At 29.4% G+C, this 21,675-nt stretch overlaps 1 protein-coding gene across 11 annotated transcripts in view; it reads right to left on the reverse strand.

Annotated features, from left to right (window-relative positions):
* LOC127289355 (RNA-binding protein Musashi homolog Rbp6) overlaps nucleotides 1-21,675 on the reverse strand; it is a 999,297-nt gene that overhangs the window by 352,922 nt on the left and 624,700 nt on the right. For all 11 annotated transcript variants that reach the window (XM_051317240.1, XM_051317237.1, XM_051317245.1 and 8 more), the window contains one exon: nucleotides 3,388-3,429. In XM_051317240.1, coding sequence (XP_051173197.1) covers nucleotides 3,388-3,429 — 42 coding nt within the window. The remainder of the gene's footprint in view (nucleotides 1-3,387; nucleotides 3,430-21,675) is intronic.

Raw genomic sequence — 21,675 nt, forward strand, 5'->3', positions numbered from 1 at the left:
TAGACTTACAGTAAACCTAAAATGTCCGCCTTACAGTAAGCTTACATGGTAGGGTCGAGGTAAGCTTACATGGTAGGGTCGAGGTAAGCTTACACGGTAAGGTCGAGGTAAGCTTACACGGTAAGGTCGAGGTAAGCTTACATGGTAGGGTCGAGGTAAGCTTACATGGTAGGGTCGAGGTAAGCTTACATGGTAAGGTCGAGGTAAGCTTATGAGTAAAGGCTGTGGTAAGGTTATTATTAAGTTGTAAGGTTGAGGTAAGGTTGTGGTAAGCTTACAAGGTAAGGCAAGTTATATTCAAATAATAATATTAATAATAAATAAATATTCAATAAAAAAATTTTTCTTTTGCCTTATTCTATTTTGGGAACCTATCATTTCGCAGAAAGTTTTGAAAACAAATTTGGGAGGAGTAGGATTCGAACCCGGGACCGAAGTATATACCTAACAACCCAACCAACTGAGCTAAACGGGGAACTGACAATGAGAAAAGTAATCTTGCTTTTAAGGAGTTGATTATCTTCTTGGTTCCACTTTAAAAGTAAGATTACTTTTCTCATTGTCAGTTCCCCGTTTAGCTCAGTTGGTTAGGTTGTTAGGTATATACTTCGGTCCCGGGTTCGAATCCTACTCCTCCCAAATTTGTTTTCAAAACTTTCTGCGAAATGATAGGTTCCCAAAATAGAATAAGGCAAAAGAAAAATTTTTTTATTGAATATTTATTTATTATTAATATTATTATTTGAATATAACTTGCCTTACCTTGTAAGCTTACCACAACCTTACCTCAACCTTACAACTTAATAATAACCTTACCACAGCCTTTACTCATAAGCTTACCTCGACCTTACCGTGTAAGCTTACCTCGACCCTACCATGTAAGCTTACCTCGACCCTACCATGTAAGCTTACCTCGACCCTACCATGTAAGCTTACCTCGACCCTACCATGTAAGCTTACCTCGACCTTACCGTGTAAGCTTACCTCGACCTTACCGTGTAAGCTTACCTCGACCCTACCATGTAAGCTTACCTCGACCCTACCATGTAAGCTTACTGTAAGGCGGACATTTTAGGTTTACTGTAAGTCTACTATGGGCTTACGATGTTACCTTACAAACCTTACATGTAAGCCTGCTGTAGGCCTGGTGTAAGATGTTGTGCTGTGTGGGAGGGTTTTCGGGGTCACTGATTAGTAATCTGATGTCAGATTTTCAAAATTCAAAATGGCGGATCCAATATGGCGATCAAATTTTTAAAAAGATATTAATTTTTTATTTTATATCCGCCATTTTGAATTTTGACAATTTAACATCAGATTCGTTATCAGCAACCCAAAAAACCCCTAGATATCAAGGTTTAAAAAAAAATTTAATAACTTTTTAAAATTTTGAGCGCCATAATGAATCCGCCATTTTGAATTTTGAAAATCTGACATCAGATTAATAATCAGTGACCCCGAAAACCCCCAGATTTTCATCCCTAAAAACCACAAACGACTTGATCTAGCAAAATGGCCAGACACGGGTATTTTTTTTGTGTCCTAGTTTCCGAAAATGTTAAATTTTTTTGTGGGTCAAAAAAAAGTTGAATTTTGTCGAACGGTGTAATATATTGTAAAAATATTTTATTGAATTTTTATTTGTTTAAACAATTTATTGTTAATAATTTATAACTTTTTTAAATACAAATAGACAGTAGCACAATTTTATATAAATTTGTTCCCTTCTCTTAGTAGTTATTAATTTAAAGGTTATAAATAAAATAAAATATAGAATTAAATTTTTGAACAACTATTATGTTAAATTGTTTAAACAAATAATTGTTTCTAATTATTAACATTTTTCATAATTTTCCTAAAAAAAATTCAGTATTTTTTTCCATTGTAAAATTAGGAAAAAGTTCCATCTTTCTTGGTGCACTACAAAAAAGTTAATAAATAACAACAATAAATTGTTAAAATAATTGTTGAATTAATAATTTTAAATCAAATCTATCTGGCTTTATATTCGATTTGATAAATTGTAAAATTAGGAAAAAAAACTGCACCTTTCTAGGTGCACTACAAAAAAAGTTTATGTAAATAACAATAAATTGTTTAAACAATTAAACAATGCCTAGTTAATAATAGGGCAAAATAGATAGGACCAAGGTAGAACGAGTTTTCATTTTCTACACGAGAAAAATAATATTTTTTCTATTAAATTCTTTTTTTAATATTTCATTTTTTCTATCCCTTTAAAATACCTACATCAATTTTTTAAATCACAATTGAAATATCGATCGCGTCATAATTACAAATTTTTTACACATATAAGAAAAAAAAATAGAACATTCGCTCTGGTAATAAATAATTCTAGACAAATAAAAAGCTCGGCAAATAAAAGAGAGAGAGAGAGAGAGAGAGAATAAAAAAAAACTTAAAAATTCATTTGAAAGGTTATTAGACTGTAAAAATGAGGTCATATGAATATAGTTACACATTCAACATTTTGTGAAATTCAATTTAAAATATATACAGATATATATATATATATGACAAAAATAAATCCAAAACTTTCTCTGTGGAGGAATCCGTGAAAATTGAAACCGAAACGTTCCCAAGTGAAATGAAGTAGAAATATAAATTAAATTCTAAAATGATTTAACTCGAATCGACCAAATTCCACTTTCGGAGAAACATTGTGTAAAGTATGCGATCTCGCCTTTTGCTATTAAACGACACAAAAGGTGAAAACGTCGGGTGTTTGAGGGTACAGTAGCAGCAGCAGTAGCATTGGAATGGAGAAAAAGAGTGGTTGAAAAGAGCTTTCGCATTGCACACCGAGAGAAAGCCGAGAAACGAACGTGCGCTCGAGAGGAAGAAAAAGAGGGACGCGTGCGTCTAGAGAGAGAAAGAGAGAAGGGAGAGGCAGACGAAAAAGGGTACAATTAAAATTAGCGCAATTCAGTCACTCTCCAGTAATTCGCGTGCCTGGCATTTATATTATTAAGCTGCGCAAATTTCTCTCTTTCTCTATCTTCTTTTTTTTTTCTCTCTTCCGTCACTTTAGCAGCTCACAGAAAGTGTGTGTGTGAGAGAGAGAGAGAGAGAGACCAAGATTAACAACTATGTATAACCACACCTGCACAGCATGAAAATCATTTTGAGTTTTGACAGTGAATTAGAGACTGATTACTTTTAATATACGGACTAAAAATTTCTCATGTATTATTCATATTTTCTTTTTTTAAAAAAACTTATTCTGTTATTACAGATAGCAATTTTTCACAAAAAGTTTCCTTTCATTTTCATTAAATTTTAAAAGAGAGTTGATATAAATTTTCTATTTGAATTTATTTCTTCTTTCTATTTATTTTTTATAGAAATTTTTTAAAAAGAACTCACCTTTGGATGTGTCCTCCTGGGAAATGCTACCTTCGGGTCGATCTGAAAATAAAAATTTTTTTTTATAAATTTAGAAAAACTTTTATATTACCTACAATTAATTGAGAAAAACTTTTTTTTTTTTAAAAAATAAGAAACTCTTTTTTTTATTAGGATTTGATCACAAATAACTCAATTTAGTTATATATATATATAAAGTTTTTGCGCCTCTCTACAAGTAATGCGATTGCCCACATCACTTCGATCACTGAGATGATTTATGGTAATCTTTCAGCCCTTGTCGTTCATCCTACATACACCTCCCACATATCAGGTATTTACCACGACCAGTTACCTGGGATGTCTGTACCCTCTTTCCCTTAAAGCCCAGCCGTCATTTCCCTAAATCGATTCGTTAATACGACGAGGATTTCCGGTCCGGTAAGCGGATGCCTCTTCCACATACACATACACACACATAGGCACGAAGGGGAGGGGGCTTTTTGTAATCCCTCGACGAATGGACTACACGAAAGCGATAACGGATTATGTGAGAATGATAACGGGTGCAGGTGCCGACGAGAGCTGCCAACTGTCTTTATAAACGGTATCGATCTAACGAGCATTTAAGAACACCCCGCGTATTCTCTCGCTCTTCATGTATTGCCTTCGATGATTGATGTAAGTTTAGTGCCTAGTCAGCTTATGCCAATTCCGACTTTAATCGACCTTTTCATATATATATATATATATATATATATCATTTTCTTATCAGAATATTTCATCGCTTTTTTTTCCTTTATTATCATCTTCAGATACTTATCATAATCGATTTGTAATATTTTTATTATTTATTCATCATTTTTTATAATAATTATTAATATACTGCTTTAAATTTTATAGAGTCAAAAACTACCAAACCAAAAATTTCAGTATTATACCAAAGTTCACTACTGGCGCAATATTGGTTCAGTATTGGTTTCCGAGGCTGGGCAGTCTGTTTTGAACCAGTACTGGTGTTTTCATTGTATCAGTACTGTTGTAGTACCACCCTCCCAGTACTGGCAAACCAGTACTGAGCCAATATTGAGTCAGTACTGGCTCAAATAGATTTTCTTTTTGATTAATTAATACTAGTTTACAAAAAGTTCTAGAGTGAACCTGATGAATCTTTTTGTTTAAATATTTTGTTTATAAAAATTTTTTCACCTTAATTTTATTTTTCAAAATTAAAATTTATTTTATTTTGCTTTTCTGTGGGTAAAATTATTTAATAAAAAAAGTTTCCTGAGACCAATTCTAAAATATTTTGCAAGATTTTCTTATTGTTTTCAGATATGCAATAAAACAAAAAAAATTTTTAAACGATCAAACTAAAAATAAATAAATTTGTTTATGAAAAATTAATATTTTTTAAAATAAAAATTTAAACAAATTTCCTAGACAACACTTGTTAAAAATCTAAAAACAACTTTTATTTTCTTAAAAAAGTTTTTCAAAAATTCATTTTGATGCAAATATATATTTGATTAAAAATAGATATTATACTTTTGAAAAAAACTTAAATTTAAAAATTTTTACCCGACAATTTATAAACCTACAAAAAATTACGTCAACTTTTTTTCTCAAAACTTTGATTTTATAATAAACATATTTTTATATTTATTTATTTTTGATTTTTTAAAATAATAATTTGCAATATATATTATAATAACGAATAAAAATTCTTGGCGTTTTCGACTTTATATAATAAAATAAATAAAATTTTTGATTTTTTGACCCTTAACTGCAGTGGTTGATAAAATTTTCATTTTTCTTTGATACTAAGAAAATTTATTTGTTTCAAAGTTTCAAACAAATTATCTTTGAAACAAAAAAATTTATCTTCGTTTAAAAGAAATTTTTTTTGTTTCAAAGAAAATTTTATTTTAAATAAAAGAAAAGAAGTAAAAAAAAATTGGTTTTCTTAAATCAAAGAAATCTTTTCTCTGGGTGTGAGAATAAAAAAATTCTAAAAATTTTAGTTTATCCAACTTAGTTTCAGTTTAGAAAAATTTTCACATTGTTTAATGAAAAGTCAAAATATTACTAAACAAAAAATTATGGAATAATAAAAATATATATATAATTCAGAATAATTTCATAAGCAATTCCCCGTATAATATATATGAAATATTTTTATAATATTTGTGAGTAAAAGTGAAGTGACTCATATCTTGATGCCAGAACAGATTTATTGTCACGTTTTGCACCAATTGTGGGCGTAAATCACAACACTCAGCTACATAATGACGCATTTTTATTGAGTAACTGTTTTTTTTTTCGATTTTTTCAAACATGGTAAAAAGCTTGTAAAATAACGCGTAAAATTTTTATGGGCATTCTGGATTATAGAGGCAGAACCTGGTAAAATTCAGGAAATCGCTGCTGGTAGCACACTGCATATTCTCTGTAAACGAGGTGATTCACCGACAGATTACTGCCATGCATGCAGAAAAAGCAAGCGCGAAGAAAATTGATGATAGAATTTTAAAAATGTATCAAGCAAAAATAAAAAAAAAAAAAAAAAAAAAGGAAACTATTATACCCAGAAGTGTAATACTCAAGCATTCTGAGGAACATTGTAAGTAGTATACGATTAACAAGTAGTAATATTCTGCTTTAGTCAGACACGTCTTACAGGATGATCTGTACTCTGTAACTATTTAATTATATCATTTATTTTAAAATAATTTCTTCTTCCAGAAACAAAATTTTTTAATAATAAATAGGAAAAAAAATAATTTTTGCAAATTGTCGTCATTTTTAAGAGAAAAATAGTTTAGTAGTGAAGAACGATCAATATATATATATATATATATACATATATAGCTTGGCGCTTCAGTAGTACAAACACATTTTGGTCAGACATACGTCCTATCCAATTTAAAGTCTCTAAAACGTTACCATTAAATTTTTATGTCACTGTAAATTTTAACAAAACAACAAAAACTTTGAAATTGCTTGAATTCTATAATACGAGAACTATAAAAATTAAAGTTGAAAAAAAGTTGAAAAAATCGTAAAAAAAAAAAAAAAATAATTAGGATCTAAATTGTTTCATTTACATTTGGTAAAAAAGAAAAAAAAAATTGAAAATTTATTATTTCACAGAAAAAAAGTTTATCTATTTGAAAGTATATATACCGTCATTATATGACGCAATAAGATTTTTTTACTATAACACATAAACCAATAACTAAATCCATGAATTTTTTACTATTTCGTCGAGGATGAAGAAGGTGCAAGAGGCATTGTTATTTAATTAAAAGCTCATAAAAGCGAGAGAAGAGGCTTTCGTGGAAAAAAAAGAAGAGAGAAAGAGAGAGAGAGAGAAAATAACGAGACGCTGGAGAACTTTCGTTTTAACGTCCAAGTACTCTCTTGGACTAAAGCGAAGAAAGTTTTTCTCAGTAGCTCATTGGTCGATGGATCGCTCTTAAAAGGTTTTCTTTACCTAAACCTCCGATGCGTGTCCCGTAGAGTGTTGAGAACCAGTTTCAAGTTAGTTCCAGGCAAGCTCTCTCTCTCTCTCTCTCTCTCTCTCTCTCGCTTGGAACACCTAGCTTCCGGCTGAAGCCACGAACGTGGTAATGACAACCAAGAACCCCACAGTTACCCCATCCCCTTTCTCTATCTACCGCGCGTTCTCGTCCCCCTCGCCGCGTTTGCGTAATCCCCTTCGGCAAAGTTCACACCGGTCGCTCGCACGTCGCAGACGATAGCGTCCGTCATGCTTTAAGCGTCAACAAAAAGCATGAATTTTTTTTCAATTTTTTTCCCCTCTTTACAAAAAAAAGAAAAAAAAACGAAACATCAATTTATTCAAAATATACACTGCAAAAAGAAGTATCTTATTTTAAGATGTTTTGGTATAGCGTTTTTAAGACATCAAGATGTTTAAGATGTCTTGATGTCTTAAAAACGTTACCAAAACATCTTAAAATAAGATACTTCTTTTTGCAGTGTAATATAATAATAAAACTTTAATTTACACTACAACAATTTCTCAAAGAGTTTTTAATAAAGATCATTTAGATTGATATTAATATAAAAAAAATATTCAAGTATTTAGAATTATTTTTCTTTAATTAATCCAAAAGCCTGCTTTAAAAATCTGTATGAGCATCAAAATTTTTTTTATCATTAAATAAACTTTATTAGATTTATAAAATAATAAAATTCCATATATATATTAGAATATTTAAATTCACAAAATGCAGAAAATATAATTAAAAATTTTAAAGGAATAAAATATGTTTTCATTTCTTTTTCTGCTCTGACTTTAATTCAATTTAATAAATTAGTTATGTAACTTTTTTTTTTTTATAGTAAATATTAAAAATTCAAATTTAATTTTCAGAATATATAAGAAATATAATCTCGTTAAAAAGCTTTTAGATTAACAAGAATTTTTCTTTTTCCTATTAACCAGTGATTTTATATGAATTATTTATAAATTCTGCATAGTGAGCTAAAATGAAGATGTAATTTTTGTAAATATTTTAAACATTCGGACAAAGGTAAAAATTATTTTTATGTAATTTTACATCAAAAAAAAAAGTATAAAAGTGTCAAATTTATCGATCCACCCTCTCTACTTTGTTAATTTGAATTATTTAGTTATTTTATTTATTTAATGAGATTTAATTCAACAATCCAAATTTTTTTTCCACCCTAATTTAAATTAGTGAACAAATTCTCACTAAATGAAATTTAGAGATTAGAGCAAAAAATGTCAATTTAAAATATTAAATAAAATTATTAAACATGAAAATAATAATTATACCGACGAAATCTATATTGAAAGCCAACAGTATAGTAAACGGAAATTTGATCGAAAAGAGGGGGGAAAAAAAATAGTAGAAGGTATGGGCTAGTGTGATAGAGAGAAAAATAACAGGCATTACCGAGAGAAATCGCGCGGCTCGAAACCATTTTTCCAAACATAACCTAGTTACTCGATATCTGGCGAAATGATCGGGGCAGCCAACATTGGGCCACCGACGCGAAGCAACGATAGAAATTCAATCTGGTTGGCACGTCTAGAAATTGAAGGAACTACCACTATATATATATATACACCAACCTTCCAGTGATTTCGAGGCTTGCTAGATGTGGGAGGGGAGAAAAAGGAAGCTCAACATCGACGAGCGCTTGAAAAGGTAATTCACAGAGCGATTCTTCGTTCGCCGATCGAATCGAGTTCGAATCGGATCGGTTTCGCTTAAAGCCTTTCCAAGTACCTCCTTTAGAATTCCAAGGGCGGCGAAACGAGCTCAAGACCAGACTTCAGCTAATACCACCAAAATTCCACCTGCGAATATCGTTTGCCTGAATTTCAACAATCTTGTGAATCTATTTCGAATTATTTTCAAGATTGATAAATTATTTCTATCCACATAGTTTGAATTTCGGTTAAAAATAATAATTATTTCCTTTATCACGGATTTTATTCCATATATATTTATAATATAGAATCGAGTATTTTGTTTTTAGAATTTTAATCAATTTTCTAATTCCTGTCAATAATAATAATAATTTTAACGATATAAAAATCTTAATTATACAACTTAATACGTGGAATTGTAAAAATTTATAGAATATTGTATATTAAAAATAATAATAGTATTAATTAGAACAGTTATTGATAATTTAGATGAAATTGATTCAAAATATACAAATTCAAATTTTTTGTTAATATAGATTTCTTTTTTTACTAACACTACCTATATTTGAACTGGAGTCAACCAAAAAATTTGGTCGGTTGAGTGTTTTTTTTTATTAGAATGCAATATAATTAAGAAAAAAAATAAATTCAATAGTGAAAATATTTTTATATTGCTTTATTAAAGTTTTCTTATTATTAAGCATTTTATATAAGCGCGCTTTTTTCGACCTATAAGAGAGTTGTCGTAGCGCAAGCGCAGTAGCGTTTAGGTAGGGTCATTGGCAACTCTGGGCACGGACGTTGAGAACCTAGGTTGGAGAAATAGTGTGGGAAGGGGTAAAAGATCTTTTGGTGGGGGTATAATTACAGAATTTTACCCTTTCCAACATGTGACCGTTCAATCGCTCAACTCTTTCTCCCACCTAGGTTTACAACGTCCGTGCCTCAGATATACTCAAATGCTTACATTTTTTGTAACCTTGTCTTGAAACAATTATATTAAGTAGATTAAAAGATCACGAAGCTATACACAATCAGTTAATTCCTGAACAATTTGGGTTTAGAGAAAAGCATAATACTGTTAAGCAATTAGTGAGACTTACTGATTATATTTCTACAAATTTCAATGTAAACAAAAGCGTAGGAGCCATATTCTTAGATATGGAGAAAGCGTTCGACACAGTTTGGCATAAAGGATTAATTGTTAAGTTAAACGAATTAGGAATTAATATATATTTAATAAAACTTATTGACAGTTATTTAAGTAATAGAAATTTTATAGTCGATATAAATGGTGAAAACTCAAATGCCAAAGATGTTGATGCGGGAGTACCGCAAGGATCGGTATTATGTCCAGTATTATTTTTATATTATATAAATGATATACCTATTAGTAAGATAGTTAAAAAAGCAATATTCGCTGACGATACTTCATTATACACTGCGTCGTGGAGGAAAAAACAAATAGAGAAAAACCTACAAGAATACTTAAAAATTATAGAAAAGTACTATCTCAAATGGAAACTGAAGATAAATGTAGACAAAACAGAATTTATAGTTTTCTCGCGAAAAACTAAAGACAAATATGTCCCAAAATTAAAATTATTTAATGAAAATGTTCCGATTAAAGATAAAGTCAAATATCTTGGTATGATTCTAGATAGAAAAATTAAATTTAAAAGTCACATAGAAGAAGCAAGAAACAAAATATTTAAAGTTATAAGACAATTATATTCTCTATTATGTTGCAAAAGCAGTATGAGTATAAATAACAAAAAACTTATATATAAAATGATTATATTGCCAGGCATGTTATATGCAGTTCCCATTTGGGGTGGTACGTTTAAAACATATATTCAAAAACTACAATTGATACAAAATAAATGTCTTCGCATGATCCTAAAAGCGAAAAAAGGAACAAAAATATCACTATTGCATAAGAAATTAGAAATAGATAGCATTAAGAAAACAATATTTAAGTTAACAAAAAACTTTTATAGTAATTTAGATAGTCTTAAGAGTTTAGAAAATATATGTAAAATTAAGTATAATGAAGCTCCTTTTAAAATAAAATGTAGATTACCCAACCATTTGTTACAAATCACAAATTAAGATTAAACATATTAAAATTGTAAATATAGTTGTAAGTTGTAAATATGTAAATAATATCTAAAACTAGTTTAAGTCAACAAGCTAAGCAGGTTTTCAAAAATTTTCCTGTTTCATTCATTTAAAATTTTCCTTAAAAATTTATGTTTAATAAATAAATAAAATAATATTTTTTATATATATGGATAAGTCGCACAGACAGGAGCCATAGGTTAAGTTTCATTATGTTAATACAAATGTTATAACTTTTGTAAAACTTTAATTGATATCAATAAACAAATTCTAATTCTAAAAAAAAATTTCGTAACCTTGAAAACATTGCTCATATACAATTTAATTTTCATTTTATTGTAATTATACTTATTTGTTCATATAATTAGTTAAATAAGATGTCATTTTATAGTTTTATATATCAATTTTCCATTTCTGCATAGTGAAAGAAAAATTGTTATTTGTTATTTTTTTGTATTTTACATCTAATTGAATATATTTAATGTTTGATTGTATATGTTTGCAGTCAAGAAGTTAATTTATTAAATGATTGATGTGCGCAGTGAGATTTTAGTGATCTCAATGTAACAAATAAAGACTGAGGAAATGTTAAGCAATGCTGATTTATCTTTATAATCCTGGCGTGTCGTAAAGAAGATGACAAATAAGGGGGTTCCTATTCTTCAAATCGGATAAAGAGCGCGGTTTTCGCGCATTCACATTTTCCTTCCCTCCCAGACGGAAATCGTAGTCTTCTTCACTCCATTCCATTGGCAAAAGTATATATAGAAGAGGTTGGGGCATCTAAGCGTCACTCAAGATTTAGTTTGGAGTCTGCTAGATCGGAGTAAATATCTGCGAGCTACAAGTGGGAGATTTTCCCTCCCTGTTGAGCTCTGCCACTAACTCTCATCCCCCATATCCTCGCGCTTTCTCGCTATTTACCTTCTTTTCTATCTCTATCTCACTTTCACAATTTCCCTCTCTTTCTCGCTCTTACTCTCGTTTTTTTTTCCTCTTTTTTTTACTCTCCCTTTAGGAAAGTATCGAGTAGCTCTGATGCCCATTGCGGAATGGAAACTGAAAGAAGCGCAGAGCGCAGAAGAAAACTTTTGACTGACATATTTCTAGACTCTTCAACGTCTGCCTCCGTTTCCTAAGATCTCTCATTCTTTTTTTTTTCTCTCTCTCTCTCTCTCTCTGTCTCTTTTTTTCTTATTCAGTCACTCGCGCAAACATATTACGGAAATGGAAGACGAACCAAACGTATTTTTAAAGGCACATTTCGCGAAAAAATCACGCGGCCGTGGTTTAAACTACTGCACGTTTTTATGGAAAGAAGGCTTTGCGCACGGGCCTTGAGCGAAGAGACGCAAGCCACAGTAAACATGAGGAGACCTCAAACTTCATATATAAGCGAGACACGAATGCGATATTACTTACATTCTGAGGAAGAGTAATTCTAGGGTAAAGTTTTATCACGACGTGCTTCCCAGTTTTGACATTATATTGCCATTTTCTTCTTGCTACTCGACGGCAAACGTTTATACACCCGCGGTGTACACAGCGACGCGACTACCTCAACTTTTAACGTTGAATATTAATTTTCTTTTTTATTTCAAAAAAAAAAAAAATTATATTGACGATAGATAAAAGTAAATTTGTTTTAAGTTTCTAATAACAAGGGTTTTCATTTTAATATAAAAATATACATACAAATATATTATTCTCATTTTTAAAAAAAACAATCGAAATAAGAAATCAAGCATTGAGAATGTAAAATCTCAATAGAAGGGGAAACGTACTTTAAAGTTGGAAATATGTACAGATGGAGCTGCAGTCGCTACTTTGAAAAGAAGGAGGGATAATGTATTAATTTTTTGTTCTACAAATCTATTTTGTCGAAAATATAATAAAAATGTTCAAAATATACACAATAAAAAATAATTACTAGAAACTACTATTTTACAATAAAAAAGTAAAAATTATTATTCAGAATAAACAGCAGTCACGTTTCAGTTAAACGAACATAACCTATCAAGTTAAAATCACCTAATTGATGAAATAAATATTATTTTAAAATATGTAAATTAACCAAAATTTTTATATATTAAACGTTTAAAATAATTTTTTTTTTGTTAATACAAACAAAAAATTATTATTCTACAAAGTTACGAAAAAATCGTAATAAGTAATGCAAAAAAAAATTTAAACAAAATTTATAGTTATGTTAAAAAATTTAGTCCAATGTAAAAAATTTTTAAATTTCCTCTTCACACGGAAAAAAAATGAATGGATATCATAACCATAAAAATATTGTTATTCATAATATTGTTGGGGTATCCATTCATATGGCTGACGCAACTTCAAGTATAGAAGAATTTACAAAAAAAATGGTTGTGGGAACCATATAATATTTGTAAATTTGATATGGATTTACCAACCATATGTTTGGTTGTGTTTTCAATACCGCTATGGATTTTACTTGTTTGGATCTCCTATCCATTTCTAAATGGTTACGCTCGTTGATCTAAATAGATGTACGCGTTTGCGCGGTAATCAGACTCGGTCAGCTGGTCACATATTGCGTTATTCTATTTCGCGTCCTAAAAGCGTGTCTGAAAGAAAAAAAGCAATTTTGGCATAAATTAAATTATTTAAAATTGTCTCTAAGTGGTTCGGGTTAGATATAAACAACATGGAAGCTGAGTGCTTTCAATTTTTTAATAAAGATGGATTCGAGGAATACATACCGCATTTTGAAGGTAAGCAATAATATCAGTAAATTATAGGTTAAAATTCCACGTGCTCAAATCTTTGTTGGATTTTTAATTGCTTTTTCTAAGTTAAATATAATAATGTATTCACATGATAATTTTACCTTTTTTTAATTTTCAAAAATAACGATTATTAGGTATGTATTAATTCCAATTTTTTTTTCTACTTCTCTAGAAGAGCTTTTTTATGATGTGTGGCGAGTATTCTAGAATTATGTCTACAATGTCTACGAAACTGCCGAATTTGATTGTGTTCTTGTAAATGATTTGCATTCTTCTTTCCCAGTCATAATTTGCAAATGGGGAAATGGTTCCATGTTTGCAACTTTACGCCATAAATTATAATTATAATATTATTAAAAGTATATCGCGATATTATTTTAAGTTGTTCGCGCGAATTATTATATATAATATTATATTTTATTGTAATAAACATTCCATTGAACAAATTATACTTATATATATTTATATATAATTAATAATTATATAATAATTATTTATATATAAATAATATTATAATATTATATTTCAATATATTATTTAATGGGTTTATCACAAATTAAACATTTACGTTTTATTGGAAAAAATAAATATGTTAATATGATACGCAATGTTTTAAATTAATTAAAAATAACCTTATTAATAATATAATTAAGAAAATGAAATAAATATTAAGTATAACCATATAAAATAGATACGTTAACTATATTAATATAGTACACAGGTCAATGGTTGCAGCAACAATTAAAAATGGTTGTGACATCCATAGTGAGATTTGTGCTACTTCCATATTATATGGTTCACACAGCTATATACCTTTGTTATTGCATCAATATACAGCTAACTATTTTATATGGATGTAGCATCCATAGATATGGATGGAACGTATTTTTCAATATAATATGGTTGGGGCAACCAGACGTATGGATGTGACATCCATTGCTTTTTTTCAGTGCAGGTAAACAAAATAATATTTGCAACTAAGATTAATGTCGACGTATCTAAAATAAACACATTTTGCCACACTGAGAAAAATATGCTATTGAATCAATAGCATTTCTGCCAAAAGTATAAAAATTATTAATTCAAAAGCATATGCTATAGAATCTATATAATATTTTTTTACAAATTTTATAGCATATGCTTTTAAATCAATAATATTTATATCTTTGGCAGAAATGCTATTGATTCAATTGACTGTTTTTCTCAGCGCATGACTACTAATTGTGTCACGGTTTTCAAAAAAAAAGAATTCAATTTTAAAATTGTCAAAATCAATTCTTGCAAGTTATTTATATAAACACGATCGGAGAACGTGTCATTGTGATAAATTTAAAAAAAAAATACACAAACACCGTTCACCAGTACCCGTAGTGTTAGTTTTTCTTCTGACACTTGTGTTCCGACTGCTTGCATGCGCTCTGAATTTTAATCAGGGTTGAATCTTCCCTCTTATCGGCCTCTGTAGAGGGACGGAATGCCGAAGTAATGAGCTCGCGTCGTGCAAGCCAGCGTATCCGGTAGAAAATGCAAGCAACAGCGGCATAGACAGTAAAATTTTTATGTTTATTTCAACGGGGGGAACCCGAGAGTGGAAATGCCGCGAGGGCGAAGGGATTCGTGTTTCTAATTCAAACCGGAATATTTTCGTCCTGGTGTTATATAAACGCTAGAGCCCACCAATCTGCCCGTCCTCTCTTCTCAGCAGCTTCTTTATACGGACATGATATTATACGGGTTTATTCGCATTTGCAATTTCGACGTAAGCAACAAGGACAGAAAAAAAAATTTATGTTTATATAACTCTAAATGAACAAAAGTTGAAAATTTTTACTAAAATTTGATAAATTGTGATAAAAACTCTTGTTAATTTCAATATGGAGAATGACGTGCGAAATTTTGAAATAAGAATAAAAACATTTAAATATTATTCAATTATAAAAATATTATATAATATATAACATAAAATATACAATAATAATAATAATAATAATAAATAATATAAACAAATACACTGAAAAGTCCTCAACTGAATTTAAACGGTTCTATTAACTATATAAAAATAGTTAAACCAATGAAAAATGTAATTGGTAGAATGAAATTTTGTGATTGTATTAACTCAATTTAAAAATGTTCAAACAACTCAAGATGTAAGTAGTAGATTTTACTACATAAAGTGGTTCAATAGGCTTTAAGAACATTTTTTGTAGAATTAATAAATCTTTTGCAATTGAAACTACTACTTTAAGTAGTAGATTTTACTACTTAAAATAGGAAAATAAAATTATTTTTTTATTTATAATTGTTTATTATTATCAGTAGAATTGACTTTTTCATCCTTTCTCCTCTACTGACGCTTATTTTATGCCCTAACAGAGAAAATTTCTAACCGACGGGAATTGAACCCTCGACCCTAACGCTCGCAATCCGATACCTTAACCGACTAACCACGCACGCTCGCTACGACAGTCTGCAAACTACTCGAAGACTACTTTCTGCTTGTCCAATTGGTAATTTAACTATTTAAAGTAGTCATTTTTACTACTTTTATTAGTTGCTATAACTATCCTTTTCAAGTTTTAACTTGTAAATTTTTCATCTTTTAATTATATTATAAGTTGTTTAATTGCATAGTGCAATAAAATCTTCTACTTAAAGTGATAGTTTTAATTGCAAAGGATTTTTTAATTCTACGACATAAATGTTCTTAAAGCCTATTGAACCACTTTAAGTAGTAAAAGCTACTACTGAAAGTAGTAGTTTTAATTGGAAACGATTAGTAAATTTTACATTAAAAACGTTGATCAAGCTTATTGAATTAATTAAAATAGTAAAAAATTATTACTTAAAGTAGTAGTTTTAATCATAAAGGATTTGTTAATTCTACAACAAAAATGTTCTTAAAGCCAATTGTACCACTTTGAGTAGTAAAATCTACTACTTAACCCCTTCGCAGTCGAGGCCAAAATCACATAAGTGGGTCCAAAATGTTAGTAAATGTTTGAATGACCAAAATTTGTGCAAATGTGTATACTATGGTATTTAAGGTCGCTGATTACGAATCTAAAGTCAGATTTCAAAAATTCAAAATGGCCGAGCCAATATGGCGGACAATTTTTCAAAAAATGACAAAAATGATTTTAAAATACTTAAAAATTATTACTCAGGGATTTTGAGGGTCGCTGATTACGAATCTATAGTCAGATTTCAAAAATTTAAAATGGCGTTACCAATGTGGCAGATAATTTTCTAAAAATTTAAAAATTAACCCTCGGAGCACATACTGGGTCACACAGACCCTGTCATTAATTTCATTGAAGTGTAATTTGAAAAGTCGGCAATACAACACGAACCTAAGGCCATATAGTGGTAACTAACTAGTAAGGAATAATAAGTAACATGATAATCCAAAGAAAATAATAAAATACTAGTAAATATGTTATTAAAAAAGTATAGTTTTAAAACGTTGTGAAAATCACATTTTTATCGTCTTAAAAGTTACCTTCGTTAAACTACAAAATAAATACCTTTTCTAAAAAATAAAATAAGGTTGTATTTTTTCCCTTATTCTAACACACTTCGAGAATATAAATCCCAATTTTTAGCTTAAAATATTAAAAATTACAAAAGTTACATTTTTTTTAAATTCAATTTTTTCTTTTTAATTAGTTAACTTCACGAATTTTTTTTCAATATGCAAATAATTTAATAATATTTCTAAACTGCATATTCTTATTGTACAAGGTTCAATGAATAAAAAAATATTTTTTTTGTGTTGATTAGTCCAATAGTTCAAAAATGGGGGAGTTTTGTAAAGTAAACAGGGTCACAGCGACCCAGACTGTGCTACTTGTTCGAAAAAAGAGGTGTGTGCTCCGAGGGTTAATTAAAATTACTTAAAATCTGTTACTCAGGGGTTTTGAACGTCGCTGTTTACGATATTCAAGTCAGATTTTAAAAATTCAAAATAGCATAGTATGGGTGTGATTATTATTGTATCCATTTTGAAATTTTGTAATTCTGACATCAAATTCGGAATCAGCCACCCCAAAAACCCCCGAGTAACGAGTTTCAAGCGAATATGGTCAATTTTACAAAATTTTTGGTCGCCATATTGGATTCGCCATTTTGAATTTTGTAAATCTAACATCAAATTCGGAAACAGCCACCCCAAAAACCCCCGAGTAACAAATTTTAGGCCAATTCAGTCTTATTATTGAGCTCAAAATTTATGTGCGTGTATACACGTCATCGACACTTTGAGCCCACCTATTCCATGACGTGTATACACGTCTCTGCAACATTTTTTTCAGTGTATATAAAAATATTAATAAACATAAATAAAATAAAGTGACTCAAAATTTATCACAGAAAAAACCTAGTCTCATTTTTGTTGCAACTCAAAATTATTCAATGCTAAACGACATAGAAAGTGGCGCCACCAATCTTGTTCATTTTTGTTGCACATCAAAATGAGCCGCCTAGGCGACTCATTCTGAGTTCAAGTTTTTTTTCTGTGCATATAAAGAAAGTAAATTGTACAAGTTTAAATTTTAAATACTTTTTTTTCTCTTGAAAAAATTGACATTTATTATTATATTTTGAAAACGAAACTTTCATTTAATAAGAGATTTGTTATAATGAAAGGTACACTTCTATTTCCAGATAGTGTGCACACTTTAAATTGAATTTTACAAGAAATTCTTCATTATCGACTGAATGGTACTTTCTACTTAACGTTTCAAAAAAAAAAAGTTTCCAAAGTTTTTAAAACTGAAAAATGTTCGAAATTTAAAAAAAAAAAACTACAAAATTTTCTCAAGTTGAAAAAAAACTGAAAAATAATTATCCAAAATTGAGAAAGGTAAAACCTTTTCTAAGAACATATTTATGTTTTCGAAGTTTTTTTAAATTTTTGATTATTTTCTAACTTAGAAAATTGTAACATATTTTTTCAACATGGAAAAAACTATTTTTTTAAAAAAATTTTTCTACTAAGATGAAGTTTTAATTTCATTTGAAATTAGAAAACTTTTCGTTCTATTTCGTATGGAATTTCCCTATATAGTGATTTTCGTAGAATTATATATCACGGAGTGAAAGGATTGTTACATCGACAAAGTTTTGTTAATATAATGGAACTAACAAATCTAATTTTATTGTTACAACAATTTGAATTTATTAATAAAAAAAAAGCAATAAAATTTTTCAGAAAACAAAAAAATTATAAGGAAATCAAATTTCCTTTTTATTCATAATTAATTAAAAAATTTGTTAACTATATTTAATTTTTTATTTAATAAAATAAATATATAAAACATAATACAGTAATTATAAAAAATAAAATAAAATCTAATTTTTCAAATATTTTTTGTTTGCGTTAAAAATTATTTTTTAATTTGAGATTACGTTACTTCTCCTTAATAAATAGAAATATTCTAGTTTACATTATTTAAATAATTGAATAAACTTGGCAACAATTGAATTCTCGTAAAAATAAATAGCGCCAGGCTATTAGGTAACTATATATAGCTAGTATTACATATAAACAGCTAGACACACGTATCTAGAAACTGCTATTAAAGTCCAGTACATTTACTAGCAAATGTATATCAAGTCTGCCATGACAAATTTCCACACAAGAATATATATATATATATATATATATATCTGTATGTAGTGTACTTTAAGCATGCTTTGTAACATACAAGCCTTTGTCAGCGATGCATTTTTTCAGTCAACAATATATCACTTTTCTGTGCCTTTTATTTTTTTGTTCACGTCATCATCAAGCTGAGAGTGAAAAATTTCTGACAATTCAGAAATGTTAAAACATTTCTCAAAACTGTCGATGTGACGCAAATATTAAAATTATTTCATAAAAAAAAAAAAAATCAAGAAAATTGCATGGAAATATTATTGTTAAACTGTCGAAAGAAGATGAAAACCAAATGAAAAGGATAAAACAAAAAATAACTAAAAAAAAAGTGGAAAAGCTTTTCTGTATTCGTCAAGCTTCTTGTATTTTATGAAAAAAATTTTCATTTTTCTTGCTGAACGAGCGAAAATTCTCGTGCATTGCTTACGGAATCATCCACTTGTTTAAGAGTATTTTTTTCGTAAAATTAGATATATATATATATAACATAGGGGAATTTTTTTCAGTTTCTCATAATATTTTTCTCATGTATTTTTGTAGCTCTCATGTTCGGTAAAAGAGTTTCTCTATTCGCTGTGTGAAAAGAATTCACCATGTCAGCAGATGCCAGCTGTTAAAACGTTTCGCTCGCACGATATTGGCTGGCGCCAAATGCCAGTGACATTGTCGAAAAGATTTTTTTGACAAGCGTTATTAAAAAATGCCCAATTCACGTGCTTCTTTTTTTTTTTTTAGTTTGAAAAATCAATATCACAGACAACTGTATCATTGTGTTCTATAATATATAAATCTATGATTTTTATCTGCGAGACTTGAAGAAATTTCGAATGACAATTTTTGTTCTTTAGTGTAAAATGAAAATATACACATTTTAAAAAAACATAACCTCAATTTAGTAACATTTTAAAAACGAAGTGTGACATTATATTGTATTAAAACCACTTACATAAAATGTAAACTGTATTAAAAATTTTTTGTTTGTTTAATTAAATGTATACTTAAAAAAGTTTAAAAGTGTTAAGAAGCGCGGCAGCAAGCATTCTTTCTAATTGACTTAAACAGATAAGATGTAAATCATTGGTTATAAGGGTTGGTTCACAAGGCAGTTTTGACTGATAGGTACATAAATGAAAATTTTTAAGTACCAATCCAAAGTAAGCAACATCGTGAATTTAATGTCAGAAAAAAGGACAAAACTTTAAATTTTGTGAAGGTAAAAAGCACTGTGTAGGAAGTAAATTTCTATTTTATCTCATAAAAGAAGCGACAATGTCTCGACTCACGGTAAAGTAATGAAGTGTAGCCAAGCTCGGCAGTTCATTTTTATCAGGCTCTACATCTTGGGGGATTGGTGGTTGAAAAAAAAAATGGGGAGAGAGGTCAGTCACTACGCAGCTGGTGCGCATATTAAGAGCAATCGCTCAGTCCGTCGTAATAACTTGACCGCCCGATCCAGCTCTGTAGATATAATAAATCTGCGCCACGCAATTGCAAAATGGTGCGATACGACTGCTCCATCTGTATCTAGCGCTGGGTAATTCCACCCATGCTCGTTTCACACACGACTTAAGCGTTATTGTTTCAATTTTAGGAGGAAAAATTCGAAAAAATATCAAACAACGGCGACGAGTGTGCTAGATGAAATTGAACGAGAGAGAGAGAGAGAGAGAAGAATGCAGACGAAATGACAAACTAAAAAGTAAATCTCAAATGTAGAGGCAGAACACACACGCGAGGAAGATAAAAAAAAAATCACCGAGAAAGTTTACCAACGTCAAACAGTAATTTGCAATCGTGCCTCAGCACTCGCTCTTTCCATTTGCGTTCCTCCATTTCACTTCGTTCTGCAACGATAAGCATAGTTAGTGACTCAACTAACACGTTCGAGTGACCAATAGAGAAAAAGATAGAAACGAAAGGAGAAATAGGCACTCGAGGTATACTGGTCATTTTGAATGCAGCTCGTAAAATCTAGCCAAAGCGTATATTCACTCCCCTTTACTGTTCATTTTCATTACAATGTTTATTTGATTCTGTATTTCAAACGAATAGAATAGACAATTAAAAAAGCATTGTCAATTTTATATTCATAGTAAAAATTCATGTAAAATTCTTTACAAATAATTTTCCGGAGAAAAATTGAGGTTATGTCTCGGCTAAACATGAAATCTACATTACCTACGAATAGTAAAAAATTTGTGCTTACCCTCCGGTATAGTTAAACGCATCATTAGAAAAGAGTTATTTTCACTAATTTTAAAACTATTAAACTTGTGATGTAAATGTACAAAGAAACAATAAGTAACATTTAAAAAAAAAAAGATTAAATTTTTGCATAATTAATTATATAATAGTAAAAAAATGATCTTTTGAACTTTAACTTTTACACATTATAATCTAATCAGTAATTACTTCTTCAACTCTAAATCTTTTGAAATAAAAAATCGACTGATCTTCGAACTAAGTTAGTGAATAATATGAAAGTTAACTTCAGTGAATTAATATCCCTTTTGCAAGAAATAGTAAAAACCTTTTCTATGGACCTATCCCTTTAATGTACCTAA

Source organism: Leptopilina boulardi, unplaced genomic scaffold (genome assembly GCF_019393585.1).
Source record: "Leptopilina boulardi isolate dan_hultmark-lab unplaced genomic scaffold, ZJU_Lbou_2.1 LbouV2_408, whole genome shotgun sequence".
NCBI classification, from domain to species: domain Eukaryota; kingdom Metazoa; phylum Arthropoda; class Insecta; order Hymenoptera; family Figitidae; genus Leptopilina; species Leptopilina boulardi.